Raw genomic sequence first — 22,860 nt, 5'->3', positions numbered from 1 at the left:
GCAGACACAGGCAAATCGAGTAGAATGATTCGTCTGTCAAAATCAGCTGTGTCCTTTGTTATAACACGAGCACGTGGTAAACAGCTGGTTTTTACAGACGATTGATCTACTCGATTTGCCTATGTCTGCGTAAAAAAGTGTAAACAAAATCAGCTGCTTGGAATTCAGCCAATCACAATCGTTCAAAACCAAAACAATACTTCAAATACAAATACTAACACAGAATGATGGTGTGCGTGAGAGAAACCGTGGAGATCTCTATAGGTTTTTTCTCTTTGTTTATAGAGTTATCTAAGCCCGAGCTCACGCACACTAGCACCCCATTTGTTTTGCTGGCGGGTACAAAATTTAATCTCAATCTTTTTCGTGTACATACACGCAATACATGCGCACGTAGATAACTCTATTCCATCCCAGTTCTTACCTACCTTTCTACAGCCTTGGGTACAGGGGGCCGCCATCTTGGGAGATTCAGATTGATAACGCGCGCAAACTGCGCCCAGTGAAAACAAACATATTTTTTATAGGGACCTTTTTTTATTTTTTTCTATGTTCTGGGAGAAATTATACACACCCAAAGTCATTCAAATTTAAGGTTGAAAAACTTGTAGTATTTTTTTGGTGCTGGCACGTTTCTTGTACCGAAATAGCAAACTTGACAAAAACTATCATTTAAATAAAAACAACAGTTTTACAATGTTTGTAAAATGTTGTTAATCCACGTGTTAATCTCATTTTTCTGCCCAAAATCATTTTAAATTGATTCTGACCTTGTTCTTGCATGGTCTTGTTGCTCGATTGGAACCCCGATTTGACAGTTCGATTGGAACCCTGAGAGTAACATTTCGCCTCTCGCAGCGCTGGAGTGCAAATCAAATTTGCACCAGGCTTATGAAAACCGAGATCAAATTTGCCACCTTGAAAAAACTCTGTTATCCCCACCGCTAGGGTAGCAAATTTGCCACCGAAACAAGCCCACCGCGGGGGGCATTTTTATCATTTTTTGCTCTCGTTTACCTTCAAAATCAATCATTATGTGTTGATTCGTGCCTAGAAATGCTAAAAGTTTGTTAATCTTTTTAATCCTTTGAAAATTTCAAAGAATTTCATTTTTCGAAAATGTCGAATGTTCAAAATTTGGCAACCGCGCTCCGTGGCTTAATGGTTACGGCTTCTGCCCCACAAGCAGAAGGTTCAGGGATAAAAACCCGGCCGGTACCTTTTAAATTTGGAATCAGAAATTTGAACTTTGAATATGAACAAAAACGAAAATGAATCAAGTGGGACTCGAACTCACACTTCTGGAATGGTGATCTGGGACGCTAAGCAGTCGACCATCAGCGACCTCGGAATTGGACCGTAAGGAGCTCTGTCATTCTTAAACGGGTCGTTGGAAGCAGCGCGAGGGCTATCATCACCTAATACCCGGGACTGAGATAAGTTGTATCAGCATTCGGCATATACAAAGTCTGATACAAACTATACTTTCCCATAATATCGCTACCGGTTAGCGGGTATTGGATTGGACCACACACACACACACACACACACATGTCGAAAGTTCAAAATTTGGTACCCGATTTGATTCCCACCAAATTTGCTCTCGAGTTTGCCCCCGAGTCTCCCACCGCGCTTGGCAAAGCAGGTATCACATTTGATCTCTAGTTCATTTGTAGAAGAAAAATATGTGTCGGTACCTGTCGGGTATTCATTTTCTGATACCCGACAACCCGGCAAGCCGTTTTGAATGCGTGTTTCGAAGATTTTTCTATGTCTGCACTTGTGTATGATTCAAAAATTCAAAAAATTTAAAAATTCAAAAAATCAAAAATTCAAAAATATGTAAATAGCTTATTTTTTTCAAATATTTAAATATTCAAAAATTCTAAAATTCTAAAATTCTAAAGATTCTAAAATTCTAAAATTCCAAAAATTCTAAAATTCTAAAATTCTAAAAATTCTAAAATACTAAAATTCTAAAAATTCTAAAATTCTAAAATTCTAAAAATTCTAAAATTCTAAAATTCTAAAATCCAAAAATTCAAGAATTCAAAAATTCAAAAATTCAAAAATTCAGAAATTCAAAAATTTAAGAATTCAAAAATTCCAAAATTCAAAAATCCAAAAATTCAAAAAATTCAAAAACCCAAAAATTAAAAAAAAAACAAAAATACACAAATACAAAAATACAAAAATTCAACAATACAGAGATTTTTGTATGTCTGCTCTTGTGTATAATTCAAAAATTCAAAATTTCAAAAAATCAAAAATACAAAAATACACAAATGCAACAATACAGAGATTTTTGTATGTCTGCTCAATGTCTGCTGTTGTGTATGATTCAAAAATTCAAAAATTTAAAAAATCTAAAATTCAAAAATACAAAATTTTTTAAAAAAGGCCGGATTTAGATATTTTAATGAAAACGTTATTTTTTTATTTTTCCAATTTTTTTTAGTATTTTGTCAATGTTAAGATTTTTTTTTATTTTAATTTTTTTTATTTCTTTAAATAAGTTATTTTTTAAAATTTTAAAATGTTTTTGATTTTTTTTATGTTTTTGAATTTTTTTTCTTTTATTAGGCCGTTGCAAATATTTTTCAAAGTTTATGTCCCCCCTCCCTCCCTTCAAAGTTGGCCTGAATAATCAGGGGGCAAAAAATTTTTTTTCCAAAAAACTTCAAAATTTTAATGAAAATTAAAGTTTAATCAACTGAAAACCAGTTAAAATGCATTTTCCCGCGTTTATAATCATATTTAGCATGTTTGAACTCCTTTGAAAACATTTTGAATTTTCATGAAATGCCAATGTACAGTCCCACAAAAAGTTTTTTTTTACGAAAAAAAAAATACCTCGATATTTTCAAAACTAATGAGTGGAAAGCAACTGTACGCCTATAAAATGCATTTTGAAACACTTTTTCATCCAAAAGTTAAAACCTAGGCTTGTAATTTCAATTTTTATGTTTTTTTGCCCCCTCCTCGGCTTTGATCAGAGCCGAGGGACATAAACTTCAAAAAATATTTGCAACGACATAAACTTTTTTAAAAAAAATATTTTTTTAATTTTTTGTTAAATGTTTTTAATTTTTTAAAAATGATTTTAATTTTTTTTATTTAGATTTTTTAAATATTTTTTTTTATTTTTTTTACTTTGTCATTCTTTTAATTTTTTTTATTTTTGTTATATTTATTTTTTTAATGTTTTTAATTTGCTTCCAAAAATTCTAAAATTCTAAAATTCTAAAATTCTAAAATTCTAAAATTCTAAAATTCAAAAATTCAAAAATTCAAAAATTCAAAAATCCAAAAATTCAAGAATTCAAAAATTCAAAAATTCAGAAATTCAAAAATTCAAAAATTCAAAAAATTCAAAATTCAAAAATTTCAAAAACCCAAAAATTAAAAAAAAAAACAAAAATACACAAATACAAAAATACAAAAATTCAACAATACAGAGATTTTTGTATGTCTGCTCTTGTGTATAATTCAAAAATTCAAAATTTCAAAAAATCAAAAATACAAAAATACACAAATGCAACAATACAGAGATTTTTGTATGTCTGCTGTTGTGTATGATTCAAAAATTCAAAAATTTAAAAAATCTAAAATTCAAAAATACAAAATTTTTTAAAAAAGGCCGGATTTAGATATTTTAATGAAAACGTTATTTTTTTATTTTTCCAATTTTTTTAGTATTTTGTCAATGTTTAGATTTTTTTTAATTTTAATTTTTTTATTTCTTTAAATAAGTTATTTTTTAAAATTTTAAAATGTTTTTGAATTTTTTTTATGTTTTTGAATTTATTAACTTTTTAAAAAAAATATTTTTTTAATTTTTTGTTAAATGTTTTTAATTTTTTAAAAATGATTTTAATTTTTTTTATTTAAATTTTTAAATATTTTTTTTAATTTTTTTTACTTTGTCATTCTTTTATTTTTTTTTATTTTTGTTAAATTTATTTTTTTAATGTTTTTAATTTGCTTGAAATTTTAATTGTTTTAATTTTTATGTTTTTAATTTTTTTTATTATTTTTCTTTTTTTAATTTTTTTTTATGTTTTTATTTTTTTTTAAATGTGTGAATTTTTTTTCATTTTTTATGTTTTTTTTTAATTTATTTTTTTATTTTTTGATATTTTTTTAAATTTTTTTTAAATTTTTTATTTTTTTTTTTATTTTTTTTAAATTTTTATTTTTTTTTAATTTTTTTAAAATTTTTATTTTTTTTAATTTTTTTGTTTTGATTTCAATTTTTTTGTTTTTTTATTTTGTAATTTTTTAATTTTTTTATACATAAAAAAAGCAATTTATTTTTTTCCGTGCATGATTCAGTTTTCCGTGCATCAAAGTGAAATCTCGAAGAACTGAGAGCAAATTTGCTACCGCGACAGGTACCGCGGTGGGATTGACGTCGGGTGCAAATTTGATATTCTGTAGTAATATCACAAATAAATGATCGAGACCCCTCGACAAAATATTTCGATTTACCCCGAATAATAGCGGAAAAGGGTATCACGTGTATGAAGCCAAATATTATCATTTTTTTTGTTCGTTCTTCGAAACACGCCATGCTTACAGCAAAAATTAAATTAAAGCGATTTGTATAAATGGTCTAATTTTCAATAATTTTTCAATGGAGTCAAATTTGGTCTCAAAAATATGTTTAATTAACAAAATAAGTAAGGCACTTTTTAAAACAATATTCTAGTTTACTCTTAAAAGAAGTCCTTTTTGCATCAGGTGTTTCAAAAATTAAAATAAAAAAACACTATATGCAAAATATGATTTGCCCTTGTTAAGCCTTGACAAAAACCCTTAAATGTTTAAATAGTAAAAACAATACAGTATGCAAAAAAAGTATTTGCACCCCTTGGGCACTATGCACATTTTGTGATGAAACAGGTAAAAAAATAAGTTTGACAGGAACCTAGTACTACGTTTTGTTCAGAAACTCATGCCAAACATTTTGCTACAAAAAGCTCATGAAAAGATGATTTCTATAAAAAGTTATATAACAAATACTATTACGTAAAATAAAAAAGGTGCAAAAAAAGTTTGTACACCTTTCGAAAAATTAACATAAATAATGTTATTTGTTGACAAATCACCATAAATCCAGTCTCCCAACTCCAAATAGGCATCCTTGACTGATTAAAAAAATAATTTGGATTGAATATAAAGTTTACTAACTACTTAGTATAAAAGTTTATATAACTCTGGAAATTCTATATAAAACTTATCTAAACTTAGTTTTGCAAACATTTAATTCAACTAAATGTCAATATATTACCATAGAAACTTGTGTCCATATAAATTGATATTTTTTGCAATAAATATCAAAGCTTATTATATAATTTTATAGCATAACATGTGAAAACACTCCCAAAATTTAAAAGTTTTTAGGAAAAACATGAAAAACAAAAGGTATGGTATGGGCAATGTTATAATCGATTTTTCGATTAGATAAAATAAGTAAATTTTGAGAAAGAGATTGCATGTTCTCCCTAATTTAACGAATATTCCAAACATGTTTTTATTTTCAAACCGAGTCACTACTGCGGCGACGCCTCACACACGTGCCAGTACAAACCCCCGTATACGGTGGTGGTGGCCACCTCGGCCCGAGAAAAATCGATAATTTCCCTCCCACCCCACGACGATTTTCTTCGATTCTGCCACACGGATGCACTTGTCAAAATCATCAGCACTCCAGCCAGCGCACAGAGCCTTCGTTGCAAATTTTGCCTTTATTTGAAGTCTGGAAACAGATCCGGAAGCGGGATGCTCAAGTCCGAGTTCCAGCACCAGTTTTGGGTCACCAAAAAGGCGGTCCAACGCAAGCTGGGTGAGTGTCAGAACCGAACAGCTTTGTTGGAGGGTGGAAAAAATTGGGGGTTTTCTTTTGCAGGATCGAAAGAAGATGAAAACATAGTGGCATCGGATGGCGAGTTGGACGCCAAGATTGAGCTGTTCCAGTCGGTCGCGGAAAACTGTCGGCAGCTGTACCGGATCATTGACCAGTACCAGGAACGCGTTTGTATTCTGGCTCAGGAGGAGAATTCGTTGGGGAAATTTCTACGCGAGGTGGCCAAGGAGAATCCTACGACGGGGAAGTTGATGTCCAACACGGGCAAGGCGATTTCGTATTGTGGCCAGCAACGGATTACGATCCGGGTTCCCTTGCTGAGGCTGTACCACGATGTGCAGACTTTCAAGGGACGGGCCATCGTGGACACAAAGAATACCATCGAGGCGATGGAGAAGGAAAGAACCGAGTATCGGGCGGCGCTGAGCTGGATGAAGTCGGTGAGCATTCAGCTGGATCCGGACACGGGCAGGGGGTTGGAGAAGTTCCGGAAGGCGCAACGCCACGTGAAAACGGCTAAAACCAAGTTCGACAAGTACACGCTGGACTGCTTGGAGAAGGTGAGTTGTGGCACCATCTATTTTTTCAGACAGGTAGCACGAACTGGTGTATGAGTCTGACAGTGGTGCACACTGGTGGTCGGTAATCGAAAAAAATCTCTCCTCTTACAGATCGACCTGCTGACGGCGGCAAGATGTAATATGTTTTCGCACGCCCTCGTCGGATACCAGAACGCGATGCTGAACGTTGCGAAAAAAAGCAACGACACGTACCGGGCTGCGCTGAAGAGCCTGTCCAAGGATCCGCACTATAACTTTTCGATTTTGAAGGAGCTGACCCAGGCGAATCCGAACGTGGTCGAGGGGGAAGAGGGTGAGGGAAAGGAGCTGACACGCGAGGAGCAACAGGTGGAGAAACCTGCGGACGACGATCAGATGTTGTTTTTCCAGGTTAGATTTAGATGACCATCAGTCTTATAAAGAAAGAATAACTATTTTGATTGTTGCAGGATGAATACAAAGATGACGAACCTGCTCGAAAGAAGGAAACTTCAAAAGACACTAAAGCCGATGACGACGACCAGATCCTAACCGACGTCCCAGCCGACAACCTTCTGGCGGACCTTTCCGAACCCGCGAAAACCGACCCGCAGCAATCCGGTTCGTCCGACCTGCTCGGCCTCACGATGGACGACGAATTCTCCGACTTTATGTCCTCGCCGGCTCCATTCATGCCCTCTACGCTGCTCAACAATGCGAACCCGCTGGACGGCGGCGACGACGATCCGCTGGAGCAGCTGCTGAACCTAAACCAACCATCGGCGTCCAAGGCACCGCCAAGCGGCGACCTCTTTGGTAGCTTTTTGCAATCTCTGTCCAAGAGCACGGACCCGCCAAAAGAGGGCAAAAAGAGTGGCGTCGGCGGCAAATCGAAAGACCTGTCCGGCTGGTACCAGCTGTTTGCGGAGCTCGACCCGCTCTCCAATCCGGACGCGATTCCGTCCAAAGCCGACGCGCCCCACAACAGTCTGGCTGCCTAAGCGCCTTCTTTCCACGACACCAGTGCACTCCAACCGGATCGCGTTATTATTACTCTTACATACAGCTATTGCAGAGCTATATTACAGACACACGTGGTGATTATCGCATTCGATCGTAATAATACGATCGTAATTTCTTGACCTACGATCGAGATTTCTCGATAGTAAGATTACGACCATCGACAAATTACGACTTACCATTGAGAAATTAATATCGTAATACCATTTTTTGAATATTTTTTTATTTTAACGGAATATTTAACAAAAATCCTAAGTTGATTTTTTAAATTTGAAAAATAACAAAATTAACAAAATCTAAATTAATTTCTTTTTTATTTCAAACAACTAAAAAAAAATAATTTTGAATTTCAATAATTTTAGAAATTTTATAAATTGTCAATTTTTTTAATTTTTTTAAAATTTCTCAAATTAATAAAATTTTAAAAAATAATTTTTTTAACTCAAAAAATTTAAAAAAATTGAAAATTTTAAAAATAAAAAAAATATTTGTTTTTAATTTGAAAAATTAAAAAAAATATTTTAAAAATTTTAAATATTTAATTTTTTTTTAAATTAAAATTAAAAAAATCAATAGTTTATTTTTTATGTTATGAAATTTATTTAAAAAAAAATTAAACATTTTTAAATTCCTATTTTTTTAATTCTTAAATAAATGTGGAAATTGGTTAAAAATTTGGATTTAGGATCAATAATTCCACTGTCTACCCCTCTTATCCGAAGCCTCGATTATCCGAAGTTTCGATTATCCGAAGGTTTGTATAGGACTTCGGATAATCGAATCACGAACAAAAAAAAATTTCTTTTTTTTCTTCTTGTTTTAATCATTAAATTTGAATTCTGCGACCCCAGTTTAGTCAAATTTGAATAGTTGATTGCTTATTAAATAAAATGCATTTTTTCAATATTTCGTAACCGCCATATTGGCCGCCATCATGGATTCGATTATCCGAAGTGAAATATTTCCGAGGCCTTCGGATAATCGAGTCTGGACTGTACCTATCTTTATTTTTATGTTTCTTCTGCTAATGTTTCTTCAACGCACTCTTAAACGTCCTTATCAATCCTGATAATCATACTCTAAGTATATAGCAGATCTAGAGTTTTTTTTTTTTAAAGGTCCAATAAACCAAACTTCCAGTTTTTGCTATTTGGGTGTTTTTGAAAGAGCCTTGAGACAGGGGTATTGAAGAACACCCAAAAAGCAAAAACTGAAAATTTGATTTATTAGACCTTTTCAGGGTTGTTACGGAAAAGTCGAAAAAAAAATCCGCGCCGGATCCGCGCCGACCCCAAAACCCAATCCGCGCGAAAACCGCGCCATAAAAAAAATCGCGACAAACATAGAAGAGAGTAACATAATGAATAAAATTTTAAACGAAAAAAGAATAATACAGAAAGCATTACTGATCCGTTGATCTGTTGTGGATTCATATCCCACCTGCACCAAGTGGAATCTTTTCTGCCATTTCTGAAACAATATTAGCATTTTTTGTAACACTTGAATATCGTTGCTTTAAAAACAAATTCAGGAAAAAAATTTTAATTCAAAAATTTAAAACCCTAAAATAAATAACCATAAAATCTAGGGATTTTGTACTTGATAATTCTCACCAAAATTTTACTCTGGAAAATCGAAACACGAAATTTATTTTATTTTCTTCTCTAAATTTCTCTAAACTAAAATATGACTCCGAAAATTATTCGAACTAAGAAAATGGCAAAAAAAACAATAATTCAATAGTTTAATAATCTAATAATTTAATAATTCAATAATTTAATAATTTAATAATTTAATAGTTTAATAATTTAATAATTTAATAATTTAATAATTTAATAATTTAATAATTTAATAATTTAATAATTTATTAATTTAATAATTTAGTAATTTAATAGTTTAATAATTCAATAATTTAATAATTTAATAATTGAATAATTTAATAATTTAAAAATTTAATAATTTAATAATTTAGTAATTTAATAGTTTAATAATTAAATAATTTTATAATTTTATAAATAAATAATATTATAATTTAATAATTTAATAATTTAAGAATTTAATAATTTAATAATTTAAAAATTTAATAATTTTAAAAATAAATAATTTTATAATTTTTTATCTTTCTAATTTAATAACTTAAGAACTTTCTTAAAAAATTAAGAATTTATGAAAAATCCATGTTAATTTATTTTTGTAATTTTTCAATGTGAGAATTCATATTTCTTTTTGCGTTTTTGAGTCTGCAAGTTTTGGCAATTTAAATTTATGAATTCTATTTATTTTTTTGTTTAATTGAATATGTAAATTCTGAAATTTTCAATTTAAGACGGAGAATTTAGCAGATTGCTAAGTGGATTTCGTCATGTTTTGATAATTGGGAGTAGAACCAATTCTACCTAAATCAGAGTGGCAACAGAATCTTTCAATTTTTAACAAACCACAAATTTCAAAATTTAAATTCAAGATTGAAAAAACTTAAAAAATCTAAAAAGATCTAAAGCTTTTTAAAATTCTGTAATTTTTCGAATTTTGTAATTTTGAAATTGAAATTAATATGCTCGCTCAATATTTATTGTTTGCTATATTAGAAAATGCCTTGGAAACTTTGGAACTCTGTACCGTTCTTAAAAAAAAATCTAAGGGTTAAATCCAATCCGGAACATACCCTAAGAATCATTTATGTACATCCTTATGTTTAAATCTTTGGAAAAAGTTTAAAATATGAGTCCGAAGATAAAAATTAAATGTATCATGTGAATAATTATAGAAAAATAATTAAACCAGGTCAGCAAATGTTGACAAAAATTATGAGTTGTAATGTTATGTAAAATTTATATAAGAAATCTCAATACATTTTTAAAAATAAACGCTCCTTGAAGATTATTTTGAAGATTCGTATTAAGAAAAAAAAAAACAATGAATAATTTTCAGAAGAAAATTTTCTGCATTCTCAGAAATTGAAGATTGAATTTATGTTATTGCTTATAATATTTTCCTTTGTAACTTGAAAGAAATTCTATCGTTCTCAATTATTTTATTTATGAAAATTGCTATCCGCGAAATTAGCCAGCAAATCCGCGCCAGATCCGCGCGATACGCGCCATCCGCGCGATCCGCGCCGTCCGTAACAACCCTGCCTTAAAAAAAAAAACTCCAGAGATCTTCTTTCGTCATTGATACTTTTTTTGGAATTTAAAAAAAAATTTTAAAGTTATTTTTAAATTTATATATTTTTCTAATGTTTTAAAAATCATGAATTTTTAAAAGTTTTGAAAACGTGCGTCTAACCCATATTGAGATTTTCTCGATCGTCGGTCGTTATTTGTCGGTGGTAGATTGAGAAATTACGATCAAGAAATCTCGATCGTGAGTCGAGAAATTATGATCGAATTATTACGATCGAATGCAACAATCACCACGACAGGATCAACCACTTCTTTGTATGCTACTTTGAATGTATATGTTATGTGCTCCATGAAAAAAAAGATCAATAAAAACGAATAGCTGTGAAAAGCTAAGAGAAAAAAAGTGGCCAGGCCTACCACGTTGCGTTGAACGCAGCGAGAATTCTGCGACATGGAGCGTTTTGGGCGGTCATCGAACAAAATCTTGCGACTCCTGTTTAGAATAGTTTGATCACTGGATTTATTTTACAACTGGGTTGAGGGGGGGTCTCTTACGCTACTCTGGATCACTGCAAGGGAGTGGGGGATTCTTAAGGGGTCGTCACATTCTTTGCAATAAACGCAAGTTCGCCGCAATCTTCCCGCAGTAAAGAGTGTTTCAAAAACACTGCCAGTCCTTGAATCTCGTCTCTAAAAGTGCTACACGACCCAAACGGTTCTTCTTTCTTTGCTCGCGGAACGTCTAAGCGTGTTTATTGCGTATTTAGGAAACAGCGCGCGCGCACCTCTAAAGGGTTGTTTGGCATCCTCGTTGGTCTCTCGCTCTCTGTCGTCGGTCCTTCGTCGTAGAATACATAAATGCGTTTTGACGCTCGTCTAGTTTTATTTCCAACGCTTGTGGGTGGTTGGAAGAGCCTGCCTGTTTTCCGGTGTTGAACTGAAAACTCAACGTCCCTGCTGGGTGTTTTTTTGTCATTACCTTACATTTCGAGTCATATTTTGTTTTGGGGATGAAATATATACAATCGGTTTCACACTTTAGTCCTGTCGCACACTCGATCTCCCTTCGCATGCACAGTTTTGGAAGAAATCGACGAAAGCCCTACACACAATCTCGATCACCCGATGACCTGATACTGCTGCCGTTACATGCACACTTGTTAGAGCTCTAAATAAATTAATAAAATTAGAATAAACTTAACAAACGACACCTTCCTGGGGGAGCCGCGTCGCGCGGAGGTTAGAAGGTCGAGTGACCGCACGCGGAGGAAGATACTGTAACCAGGTTCACAAACATGCGCCACATCCAACAAAGCACAGAACAAACACACACACACACACACGATCACACTAGAAGTGTCAACAACAGCTGAAGGGGGGGAATCCGTGAGAGATGATGGTTGGTTGGTTGGTTGATGGTGGCGCTCAGTGCTCGTCCGAGAAATCAAACCTTAAAATCTCCTGCCGTATGCTGTGTAGTGTTGCAATCCATTGGGCGCACGCACAAGCACAAGCAGCGCGTTGGCGGGTTCGCGGAACGAGAAGAGAAGAGCAAATTCATTTATTTGGTTTTTGGAGCAGTGGTTTCACAAAAGTCGCGGACGCGGAACGGAAAGCGCTTTGGACGGCCTTGTGTTGCTGCTCGGATGAAAGGCTACGTAATATCTTGACGTCACTTTTGTTTTCTATTTCACCGATCAGCAAGCGGCACGTTTGATCCACCTCGATACACTCAACCCCCGGTGGTTGGTCACTTTTTCGTTTGACACTTTTTTAGTTTGTACCCCGTTGGTTGGTCAAAGTCAAACTAAAAAGTGACGAACTGTCACTTTTTACACGGCGCTTACGCACACTATCAAAACACACATTTGGTAGTGTGTGTGAACTCCGTGTAAAAGGGGTGTCAAACTAAAAAGTGACCCCGTTCGTTTGACAACAGTTGATGTCAAACCATCGGGGTTTGAGTGTAGGTTGGGATTGCCCTACTTACTCTTCGTAAAATTGCGAATCCCGCGGCGTCATGTGCAGCAGCTGTTCCAGGTTCTCCAGGATGCCCGACTCGCGCAGCATCTTCTGCCGGCCGCTCTTGTCCATCAGGTTCCGCACCACGAACACAGCCCCCATTTGGAGCTTGTTGTCCGAGACGACCTGCAGAGGGATATGGTCGTTTGTAACTGTCCATACAGGCGCCCTTGTTTACATTGGGGCAGGTAATCTACAATTCACAGCGAACGACCGAGGGAACACTCACCAGAAATTCACGAATCTTTTTGATTATGTTCTCGTCCTCGAGCACGTAGTCCTTGTCCCGCGCTCCGGCCGTAATGTTACTTATGATTATTAAAGCTTGCTCCTTCACTTCGGGTGGATGCGGTCCGTCCAGGACTAGGTTCACCTAAAAAACAGATTTAATCAGTACCCGATTGGCACAAATCTTTGAGAAACTCACCGCTCGCAACACCTCGGACGAGTGCTCCGACATGATGATCTCGATGTGCAGCGTATTGCTCAGCAGGTTCCGCAGCAGGCCCAGCGTCTTCATGATGACCCGCTCGTCCGCGTCGCCCAGCAGCTGGAATATCCGGTCCGTGCCGAGCGTGTTGATGATCTTCGACTTGACGTGTTGCTCGGCCTGAAAGCATCCTTTACAACATGATTTCTTCAAATGCGACCTTGAAACACCTACCTGAAAGGCCATATTCATGAGTGCCCAGCTGCCGTTCAGGCGCAGCGCCGGATCGCTGTGCTTCGTCAGCTCGCACAGCATCTCGACCGCGCCGGACTCGAGCATCGGCTCCTTGGCCGGGGAGAACTCCAGCAGCAGGTTGCAGATCGTGGACGTGACCACGGTGAGCAGCTCGAGCGACGGCTCGCCCACGAGCAGATCCATCAGCGGACGCCACACCGAGTGATCCTGAAAAGTAAACGGTTAGAAGCTGACTTTCGGGACGTTCAAATTGTTGAAGTTACCTGGAACGTGGTCCTCAGCAGCTGCACCGACCGGGACAGCGAGTGCAGACATCGAACCGCGGAGAGGCGAACCTAAAACAAACGTTACTAACCCGACTCAAATTCAGACCTCAAGATCCCTCACCTCCGGACAGGTGTCCTTCAGCCCGTTCAGCACCTCCTCCATGAGGCCCTCCATTTCGATTATCCGCTTGCGGATGTCCTCGTCGTTGGCGGCCAGCGAGGCGAAGCAGCGGAACGCACCCTGCCGGGACAGCGGCGACGGGCACCGGATCAGGTTCGCCAGCGAACAGATCAGATGGTTGCTGATGGCGGCCAGCCGCTGCAGCTCCGAGTCGATCTTGAAAAAAAAAACATCGAGTTTAGTTGACAAGCAGTCAAGAGCTTGAAATGAGGAGCTTACCTCCGCCAGGTAGGCCAACGTTTCGGCTGCGGTTGCACGGGTATCTTCGTCAAAGTCCTCGGAACATAGGCGGGCCAGGCTGGGCAAGGTTTTGTAAACTATTCTGTAGTCATCGGCTCGAAGCGATCCGGATCGGTGCAGATAGGTAAGACAGCGGCTCGCGGACAGCTGAATCTGGACGTCCCGCGTGCGCGAAAGCAGCACGGTCAAGATGTCCAGGATGGAGCGTTCCTCGTGGCAGGTTTGACAGACGGCGTCCGACACGTACTTGTTGGTGAAGCACATCGCCGCGAGACACTTGAGGGCAGGTACCTGAAGAACGGTCAGCTGAGTGGTCATCAGCCGGGCGAGGAACGGGATTACGTTGGCTTGGCAGAGGTTCTTCTGCTGGTGGGACGAGTGACACAGCGGCACGAAGATGTTGGCCACGTACTCCTGACACTGGATGCTGCTGCTTGGCGAGGCCAGCTGAATCAACCGCTGCAGATTGCCGATGTTGGAGTGTAGCAGCTCGATAGGGGCAAACGGGTACTGCAGGACGGTCTTGAGCGCACCCAGACAGGTCTCCATAAGTCTCCGGTCGGTACCCGGGTTGACTACAATTCCTAGCAATACTTGCACCGTTTCGTAGTAGATCAACGAGTGCACCTGAGATTCTGTTCCCTTGGCCAGCGAACCGATGACGATGGCCGCGTCCAGTCGCAATGCGTAGTCCTTGGACTCATCCCGAAGCAGGGCAATCAGCCGAGGAACGATACCCTGTGAGATGACCGAACCCTTCTTCTTGTTCGAACCGATGACGGCATTCTTGAGGCAGACTATCGCCTCCTGGCATTTGTACGCGTCGTCCGAGTACAACTCGTCAATGTAGGAGCGCGAGTTCTCCACGTCCTTAAAAAAAAAAACAATTCTAAGTCTTTTCCCAACATAACAAATCTACCCGAGAGAGATTCCCTACTTCTACGTCGCAATATCCAATCGTTGGGTCATTCATACTTGCCAACGCAGAGAAAGAAAAGAAGCAAAAACAACCTTCCGAATTCACTAGACCAAACAAAACACACCGGCTACGGTTGTATGGGCATGCCGCCGGAGAACTGCATCAACCGCTGTATGTGTGTATTGCTGTATCGTAAAGGGAGGCGCCACCTGCATTCACCCGCGCGATTCTATTCTGTTCGCGTTCTCTGTGTGCTGATACGACACTCTCTGTGGCCGTATCTACGCAAATGTTGGTGCCGTCGTCGGTCAATAAAAAGCCGATTGTTGAATGGGGAGAGCGGCAGAGGAAGGTTTGCCCTGTCACGATGCTTAGGGCGATGATGCAGGTTGATTATATGCATTGGATTTCTGAATGCACTTTCCAAACACAGACGTAAACATCAAGTACTCTGGAACGGTTCTCTCAACGATGATCAGTGGATACAGCATTGCATTTCCCAAACACAGACGTAAACATCAAGTACTCTGGAACGGTTCTCTCAACGATGATCAGTGGATACAGCATTGCATTTCCCAAACACAGACGTAAACATCAAGTACTCTGGAACGTTCTCATGATGATCAGTTGATACAGCATTGCATTTCCCAAACACAGACGTAAACATCAAGTAATCTGCAACGTTCTCCAAATGATGATCAGTTGATACAGCATTGCATTTCCCAAACACAGACGTAAACATCAAGTATTTTCTCCAATTAACTCCACGAAGCCGATCCAACTTTTAAAGAGATTGTAAAACTAATTTAAAATCTCTTCAAAAGCTGTTATATCACCCTATCCGTAACAACCTGCATAACAGAAGCGCGCGCGTGTATGCGAAGAAAACACGGCGCCGCCGCCTGCTTTGGTGTTTGTAACCGACTGACCACCACACACACACACACGCTCACGCGACCGACGAAGAGAGCAAAAAAAAAAACGAGTCCGCGAACCGCACGGCCAGGTCGCCACGGAAAATTGCGAATTTCGCGCCCAAACCGGTGCCGCCCACTTACCATGAAGCATGCAAACGGTTCCAGGGCCATCGGGGCGTGTTTGGTCGGTGTTTTCGGCCGGAAGTGGTGCACTTTGCTACGGTTAAAACGCGAAAATAGCCCGGATCAAAATTTCGTGCTTTTTTGACAAACACACGCAATTCACATTTCTCTCGCTCTCGCTCGCGCTGCCTGATGAGTTGACAGTTCTTTCAGGTGTGTGGGGTGGGGAGGAAGAAATGCGCACGGTTGGCGTTGTGGTGCAGTACCAGAACGAACAGTTTTGCACACTGAGGCAGAGAAACGCCATTTTGGGTTAAAATCTTCAAAGTTTCAATATTATTTTTAATGATTCAATTTTATGCATCAATTGGGTACTAAAGCCCTATGTAAATTTTTATGTACAACGGTAAAAAACCAAGGGGGTGGTGCCAGAACAAAGTGATAGTAGACTCGCCTGTCACCAAAACCTTACTAGCCCACGCAGTTCTATTCGTGAGTAAAAAACACGATTAAAAACCATTTCTGATCACTTTTTTTTTCTTATTATACAGTCGACTCTCTGACTGTCGATCTTCTCGATATCAATATTGCTCCATCTATCGATGAATTCTTCAGTCCCTTCAATCTGTATACTCCAATTATCTTCATTCCTCGATTTTTTCTCTTGCTTGAAGGATCTCTTCCTCGACGTTCCCTTGGATTCTGTTTGCTTTAAAAATCTCTTCCGGTTGTCAATAATTTCACTTTCTCATGGATTTTTCTTCGCGAAACGAAGTTTTGAAGGATGTTTGACATAAGTTTGTTTTTGTTTGCTGGACGTTGCCATGCTTCTCTCCCATAGCTGGGTATCAAGAAAAAAATCAATCAAGTCTTCCTTTTGCATCGTTCTGTAAACTGATGATTCTCATTCTCGACGGTCCCTTGGATATTGACAACCAGCGAGTCGACTGCGAGGTCGACTGCAATGCATAATTATAGAGTTATCTACGTGCGCATGTATTGCGTGTACGTACACGAAAAAAAGTGAGGTTAAATTTTGTACCAGCCAGCAAAACAAATGGTGTGCTAGTGTGTGTGAGATCGGGCTCTATTTTTTTTGACAAGACAACATTTTTCGATGGATTAACTATGGTCCCCTTGGAACGAGCTGTCAAGTAGGAGCTTTGCTGTCAAGAAGGAGCGCGAGGTTAATTTTTCAAAAATGATTTAAAAATCCATTTTAAACTTTTGTGGTCATACAAAGGGTCATTGTACTCAGAAAAATAAGCTTTATCACTGTAAACAATAATATCAGCCATCTAAGCTTCATTTTAGGACCCAATGGGAAATTCATTCTTATTTTATTATTTTATTTTTTACAAGCTAAAAACGTCAATTTTATTATAATAATAAATAGGTATTTAGCGAGGTGATAATATAAACATTGATAAAGCTTATAAATATAGAAATCGGAAAGAACGCATCAGTTCAAGAAAAGTAGCGCAATCTTTTCGTGACTTTAATTAATTTAATTTTGCAAATCATTGATATGTTTATTCTTTAATGCTACAATACTTAAACTCCTTATTTTTTTAATTCCGTAATTCTTAATGTTTTTAATTCCTCAATTCTTAAATTTTTACATTCATAAATTCTTGAATTCTTATATTCTTGTATACACTCAAACCCCGATGATTTGACACCAACTGTTGTCAAACGAACGGGGTACCTTTTAAGTTTGACACCCTTTTTACACGGAGTTCACACACACTACCAAACGTATGATTTGATAATGTGCGTGAGCGCCGTGTAAAAAGTGACAGTTCGTCACTTTCTAGTTTGACAACGGGGTACAAACTAAAAAAGTGTCAAACGAAAAAGTGACCAAAGACCGGGGGTTGAGTGTACTTATATTCGTAACTTTTTTTTTAAATTCTTGAATGTCGTCATCTCAAATTATATAAAAATCTGTCATTTTTGTAGTCATATTTTAGGTTAGAAACCCAAATTTTGAAAAAGATAAAAAAAATCTTGATTGGATTGGAAATTTTGACGAGGATATTTGGACAGAATTTTTAAAATTATTTTTTCTTATTTCTATTTTTTTATTACATACTAAATAATAAACTAAATATTTGAATTTTTTATGCTCTCAACATAATTTTTTTATTTAATTTTAAATCTTTAAACTTTGAATTTAAGGTTTTTGAGCATATGATTTTTAAATTTTTAAATATTTAACATTAAAATTTTATTTCATTTTTTAAATTTTGAACATCAAATTTTATAAGTTTCACCGGATTGTTTTTTCTGTAGGGTTGTAAATAATATTTTTGTTTTTCGGTTCCCGGAAAATGGTCAAATTTTCACTTTTCTGAAAATCTCCATATAAAAACCGGGTTTCGTGCTAACTAACTGATTTGACAGCTGGAAAACCCGCCTTACCTTACTAATCTTCATACCTTGATTACAACGTACAAAATACTTTTAATACTACAATCTTACAAACTGAAGCGTTTGGTACAACGTTTCTTTTTTTTAAATGCGTACTTTAAAATTTGCTGATTGAAAGTTTTGAATTTTTGGATTCGAAATAAAAATTGATTCAGCAAATCTGAATAAAAAAACTGTGTACTTTTTCTTAAATTTTTTATTTTACTATTTTGAAAATAGAATTTGACATTTAAACATTAAAAATATAAAGTGCTTAATTGCAGCCAGATGTCGGACAACCCACTGATAGAAGCCATCCTTCCCCTGTAATGGAGCAGAACTCGACCCCACCACTTTTCTGTGATATTAGTTTTAAGGAACCCCAAGTTACGATCTCACTAGGTTTTTTTGGCCAAATTTTCCCTAGTTTTTGACTATTTGCATTTAAAGAACCTTCTGTTACCAAGCGGTAAATGAAAAAAGAAATAGTTGCAAGGAACGCCATATCTCTATGAACCAGTCAATCACACAAGATGTAAAATTGTTATTTCGGTAAATAAAATGAATTGAATTGAATTTTTTTTTTCCAGTTGCCAGTTTTTAATATTTAAATTTTAATTTGAATTTAAACAACCACTTTTTTTTATCCTTGTAATTTAAGATGCTTTGAATTTGTAAATATTTTTTTAAAATATTTTATTGTGATTGCAAAATTTGACATTTAAAAAAAATTCAAATAAAAAAAACAAGTGCTGAATTGCGCATTTTTTTTTAATTTTAGTTTTTTTTTATTTTTCAGATGTTTTTTTTTCGATTTGTTTGACTTGTATATTTAAATTTCTATTTAAAATTGTTTTTTTTTTTGAATTTTGGTGAATTAAAATAAATGTAAAAAATTCATATTAATTCTTCGTGACTATTTTTTTATGTTTTAACTTTTCGGAATTTCACAGCTAAAAAAAAAATCAAGAATCAAAATAACTCAATCTTCGTTCGTATTGATTTTATGTTGTTTTCTTATGAATTGGTGAAATTTTGTATTTTTTGTTTTCAATTTTCACAAGAAAAAAAAAACCAAACAATATTTGTGGTATATTCCGATATAAATCACATTTTATTAAAATTCATAAAGCAGATTTCTAATATTTACTCGTGAACTGTGTTCTCCGTTGTAGCACGATGTGAAATCTGACAAATTTTGTGTTGTATACAATATTAGTACGGTGTATAGATTTATAAATTTGTGTATGATTTGCTAAAACCAAGATTCACTTGAATTATCACTGGATGACGACGACTTTCAAAATCAAAATCAAATGGCAACGTTGGCTCCCCTAATCCCGCCGCTTATGCTTCGGACAGAGCACCTCATCGTCGCGGGTGGACACGACGGCGGCCGGTTCCACCAGCAGATGATCGTACTGTCCATCGCGTGAGGTTTGTTCCGGTCCCTTCAAACTGTACGCGCGGATAAAGTCCTCAACGACAGTTCGCTCCAGTACGGAAAATTCCAGCTTTGCGTGCCAGGTGACCAGCGCAAAGGGACGGTCCCGCGAGGGTAGATCCGATGGGGTGATTACGTGACGGTAGAGGCACGATTTGACGATTTGCCGAAACTCGTCGATCTGCTGCTTGTTGGCACAGGGATGGTAGAGCGCGATTACGGCACCGTGTTCGCTGTTGTGGAGCCACCGTTGTGGCGGGACAAACTCGTACTCGCCGTATCGTGGCCAAAGGGGACGGTGCGTTCCACTGGAAGAGGGAGAGTGGACGGGAATAATGTTTAAATTTATCAAGGCTGCGATAAACCCAAAGAAACCCACAAGGTCGGAATCCGCTCCTCGTACTCGATCGGTTGGTCCATGCAGCGATGAAGGGCCACGTACGCGTCCGGCACGTTGCTCAGCGTGATCAGCGGTTCCATGTTGTAGTCCCCACGGTACTCGTGCCGATTGTCCAGACACATGGACACCGTCGCGTACCGGATATCATTCGGATCGAAATCTATCGCCAGATTGCGCTGGGCATCGTCGCAGTCGGGGTTCTCAACGCCCATCTGAACGCGCCCATGCTTGTCGGTGGCCGGTTCCGCGCCGGACGTGCTGGTCGATGTGCTGGCGGTGGAGTTTTCCGGTGGTCCCGGGAACCAGTTGCCTTTCCATTCTAGATGTGTAGAAAAAAGGTTTATTGAAATTTCAATCGCTGTTAAATGTTTCAAGTGACTCACCCTTTTCGGAGGCTGTGGTTGCCACAAGAAGACACGCACAAAGCAAATATTTGAGCATGATGTTCTTTGCCAGCTGGACGACTGGAGCTCAATTCAGGACACGTCGCCCCGCTAGGCGTAAATCAGTTCAGAACGTTGGAAAGTCGCCAGCTCTAATCGATTTGTCCCAACTTGCCAACTCTTTCTAATGCATTAATTGATACTAATCAATTCGGCTTATCAGTAACTAGTGTGATGAAAACGTCAACAGATTGATTGATTACAAAAATTGCTGTAAAGAGTTTTGCTCGTTTAGATAATGGTATAAGTATAATTTTTTTAAACACACTTTATTCAAAACTTGATTTAATTATGTTCACTACTTTTATAATAAATAAATTTACTTGAAATTTAAACCAAAAATGCACGAAACTCGCAGTAAAATCAAAACACCACTTCACGACACGACTGCTGGTGGAATCCAATCAAGTGCAAATGTCAAAACAGTAAACAAAGGCGATCTGCATTGGCAAAATGCGCAGGGCAAGCAGGACTAGATTATTACAGTACTAGATGTAGGCCAGTATAGAGCTATCTAAGCCCGATCTCACACACACTAGCACACCATTTGTTTTGCTGGCTGGTACAAAATTTAACCTCACTTTTTTTCGTGTACGTACACGCAATACATGCGCACGTAGATAACTCTATTCTCCTGTTTGAATGTTGAATGTCAATATAAAAACGTTTCTTAATCCACCATTAGGTGGGTGGTGCCTTCCTCACATTTACAAAGTAAAAATGAAAATAGGTTTATGAAAATATATATACCTGATACAGACTTTTCCAGAAAACATGCAGACTCTCATTTGAAGCAATGTGGCAACCGGGCGTTTCGCATCTGGCGCGACTCTCGCACGTAAACAAAAAGACTCAGCCTTTTGAGGTTAGGCAAAAAATCACCCTTTTTTGTATCTACAAAAATCTTTTTCTTGACATAAATTTTTAAATACTTAACTAAACAGAATAAAATTTAATAGGGTCTTAGGGGACCCCAAAACGAACAGAATAAGGCGGATCCGGCCAAAATGGTTCAGCCAGTTCTGAGATAATCGTGTGGAAAAAATCATGTCTACACACATCCCCACAGACATTTGTTTAGAATTTGATTCTGAGTCGATAGGTATACGTGAAGGTATATCTAGGAGTCGTATTTAAGAAGTTCATTTTTCGAGTGATTTTATAGCCTTGCCTCAGTGAGGTGAGGAAGGCAAAAAGGGACCCCGTTCGAATGGGACCGAGACCATTTCTGATAACTTTTTATCATTTTAATGCAAAATAATCTATAGAGTTATCTACAATGGGCATGTATCGATACATGTATTGCGTGCACGTACAAGAAAAAGATTGAGGTTAAATTTTGTACCACCCAGCAAAACAAATGTTGCGCTAGTGTGCGTGAGATCGGGCTTAGATAGCTCTATAAATTGGGTACTAAAGCCCTGTGTAAATTTTTATGTACAACGGTAAAAAACACGATTAAAAACCATTTCTGATTACTTTTTTTCATTTTAATGCAATTTTTTTTGACAAGACAACATTTTTTCGATGCATCAACTATGGTCCCCTTGGAACGAGCTGTCAAGTAGGAGCTTTTCTGTCAAGAAGGACCGCGAGGTTAATTTTTCAAAATTCAGAAAAGATGATAGTTGACTGCTCGTTTCAAGGGGACCATATAGTTGATTCATTGAAAAAATGTTGTCTTGTCAATTTAAAATCAAAAAAGTAATCAGAACTGGTTTTTAACCGTGTTTTTACCATTGTACATTACAATTTGTCTATAGGAAACAGTTTGGCCAATGTTTGACAGATCCAAACGTGCTGGACACCAAACACCCTTTACGCCCAGCAAAACTGGCAGTATTGCAAGCGCAAAACATACGTTGCCAGTGCCTATTTATTTTGCATCGGCCAGTCTGTTTCCCCTGGACAGTCTGTATTGTACATAACAATTGACATAGGGCTTTAGGACCCCATTTACTCTTAATTTTAGGACCCAATTTACCGTTCGACGGATAGTCATGTTCTTTGCTAAAAGCAATTATTCACTGTCTCAGTGAACATGGTCAAGAAATCCGTTCACCGGTGGACCAGTTCTCTTCCCGACTCTTGCAGGGCAATCCGTTCTCCAGGGGACTGGTTCCTTTTCCAATAGATTTTTCAAAAATTCGTCCACCGCGGTGGACCGAATCTTTTGCCAACAATTGCAGGTAATCCGTCCACCGGGGGACGGGACCAACGTTCACCGTTGGACCTCATCCTTTGCCAACGTTGGC

General features: G+C 37.2%; 3 protein-coding genes across 7 annotated transcripts; 1 reads left to right on the top strand and 2 right to left on the bottom strand.

Annotated features, from left to right (window-relative positions):
- The first annotated feature begins 5,631 nt into the window (after positions 1–5,631).
- LOC6043984 (islet cell autoantigen 1) lies at positions 5,632–7,755 on the top strand. Its single transcript, XM_038265963.1, has 4 exons — positions 5,632–5,848; positions 5,912–6,429; positions 6,541–6,819; positions 6,879–7,755. Exons 1-4 carry the CDS (start codon positions 5,785–5,787, stop codon positions 7,407–7,409), a joined length of 1,392 nt encoding a protein of 463 aa, XP_038121891.1. The 5' UTR covers positions 5,632–5,784; the 3' UTR covers positions 7,410–7,755.
- Positions 7,756–11,049: 3,294 nt separating this feature from the next.
- LOC6043983 (armadillo repeat-containing protein 8) lies at positions 11,050–16,096 on the bottom strand. Of its 4 annotated transcripts, none has more exons than XM_038262593.1 (9): positions 15,925–16,096; positions 13,927–14,817; positions 13,648–13,863; positions 13,524–13,595; positions 13,240–13,467; positions 13,003–13,185; positions 12,805–12,948; positions 12,544–12,701; positions 11,050–12,024 (listed from the first exon to the last, which is right to left on the bottom strand). In XM_038262593.1, exons 1-9 carry the CDS (start codon positions 15,952–15,954, stop codon positions 11,979–11,981), a joined length of 1,968 nt encoding a protein of 655 aa, XP_038118521.1. In that variant the 5' UTR covers positions 15,955–16,096; the 3' UTR covers positions 11,050–11,978. The 4 variants fall into 4 exon arrangements, with proteins under 4 accessions (XP_038118521.1, XP_038118522.1, XP_038118520.1 ...); XM_038262594.1 differs by lacking the exon at positions 15,925–16,096 and adding an exon at positions 14,885–14,976 and having other exon boundaries at positions 11,050–12,041; XM_038262592.1 differs by lacking the exon at positions 15,925–16,096 and adding an exon at positions 14,885–14,974.
- Positions 16,097–19,402: 3,306 nt separating this feature from the next.
- Positions 19,403–21,008, bottom strand: LOC6043982. Of its 2 annotated transcripts, none has more exons than XM_038265385.1 (4): positions 20,874–21,008; positions 20,546–20,816; positions 20,142–20,481; positions 19,403–20,070 (listed from the first exon to the last, which is right to left on the bottom strand). In XM_038265385.1, exons 2-4 carry the CDS (start codon positions 20,601–20,603, stop codon positions 19,653–19,655), a joined length of 816 nt encoding a protein of 271 aa, XP_038121313.1. In that variant the 5' UTR covers positions 20,604–20,816; positions 20,874–21,008; the 3' UTR covers positions 19,403–19,652. The 2 variants fall into 2 exon arrangements, with proteins under 2 accessions (XP_038121313.1, XP_038121314.1); XM_038265386.1 differs by having other exon boundaries at positions 20,929–21,006.
- Between the last annotated feature and the right edge of the window lie 1,852 nt (positions 21,009–22,860).

This window comes from Culex quinquefasciatus, chromosome 3, assembly GCF_015732765.1.
Source record: "Culex quinquefasciatus strain JHB chromosome 3, VPISU_Cqui_1.0_pri_paternal, whole genome shotgun sequence".
Classification (NCBI taxonomy): domain Eukaryota; kingdom Metazoa; phylum Arthropoda; class Insecta; order Diptera; family Culicidae; genus Culex; species Culex quinquefasciatus.
Note: the sequence above shows the minus strand (reverse complement) of the source record. Positions and strands in the feature narration are given on the sequence as shown.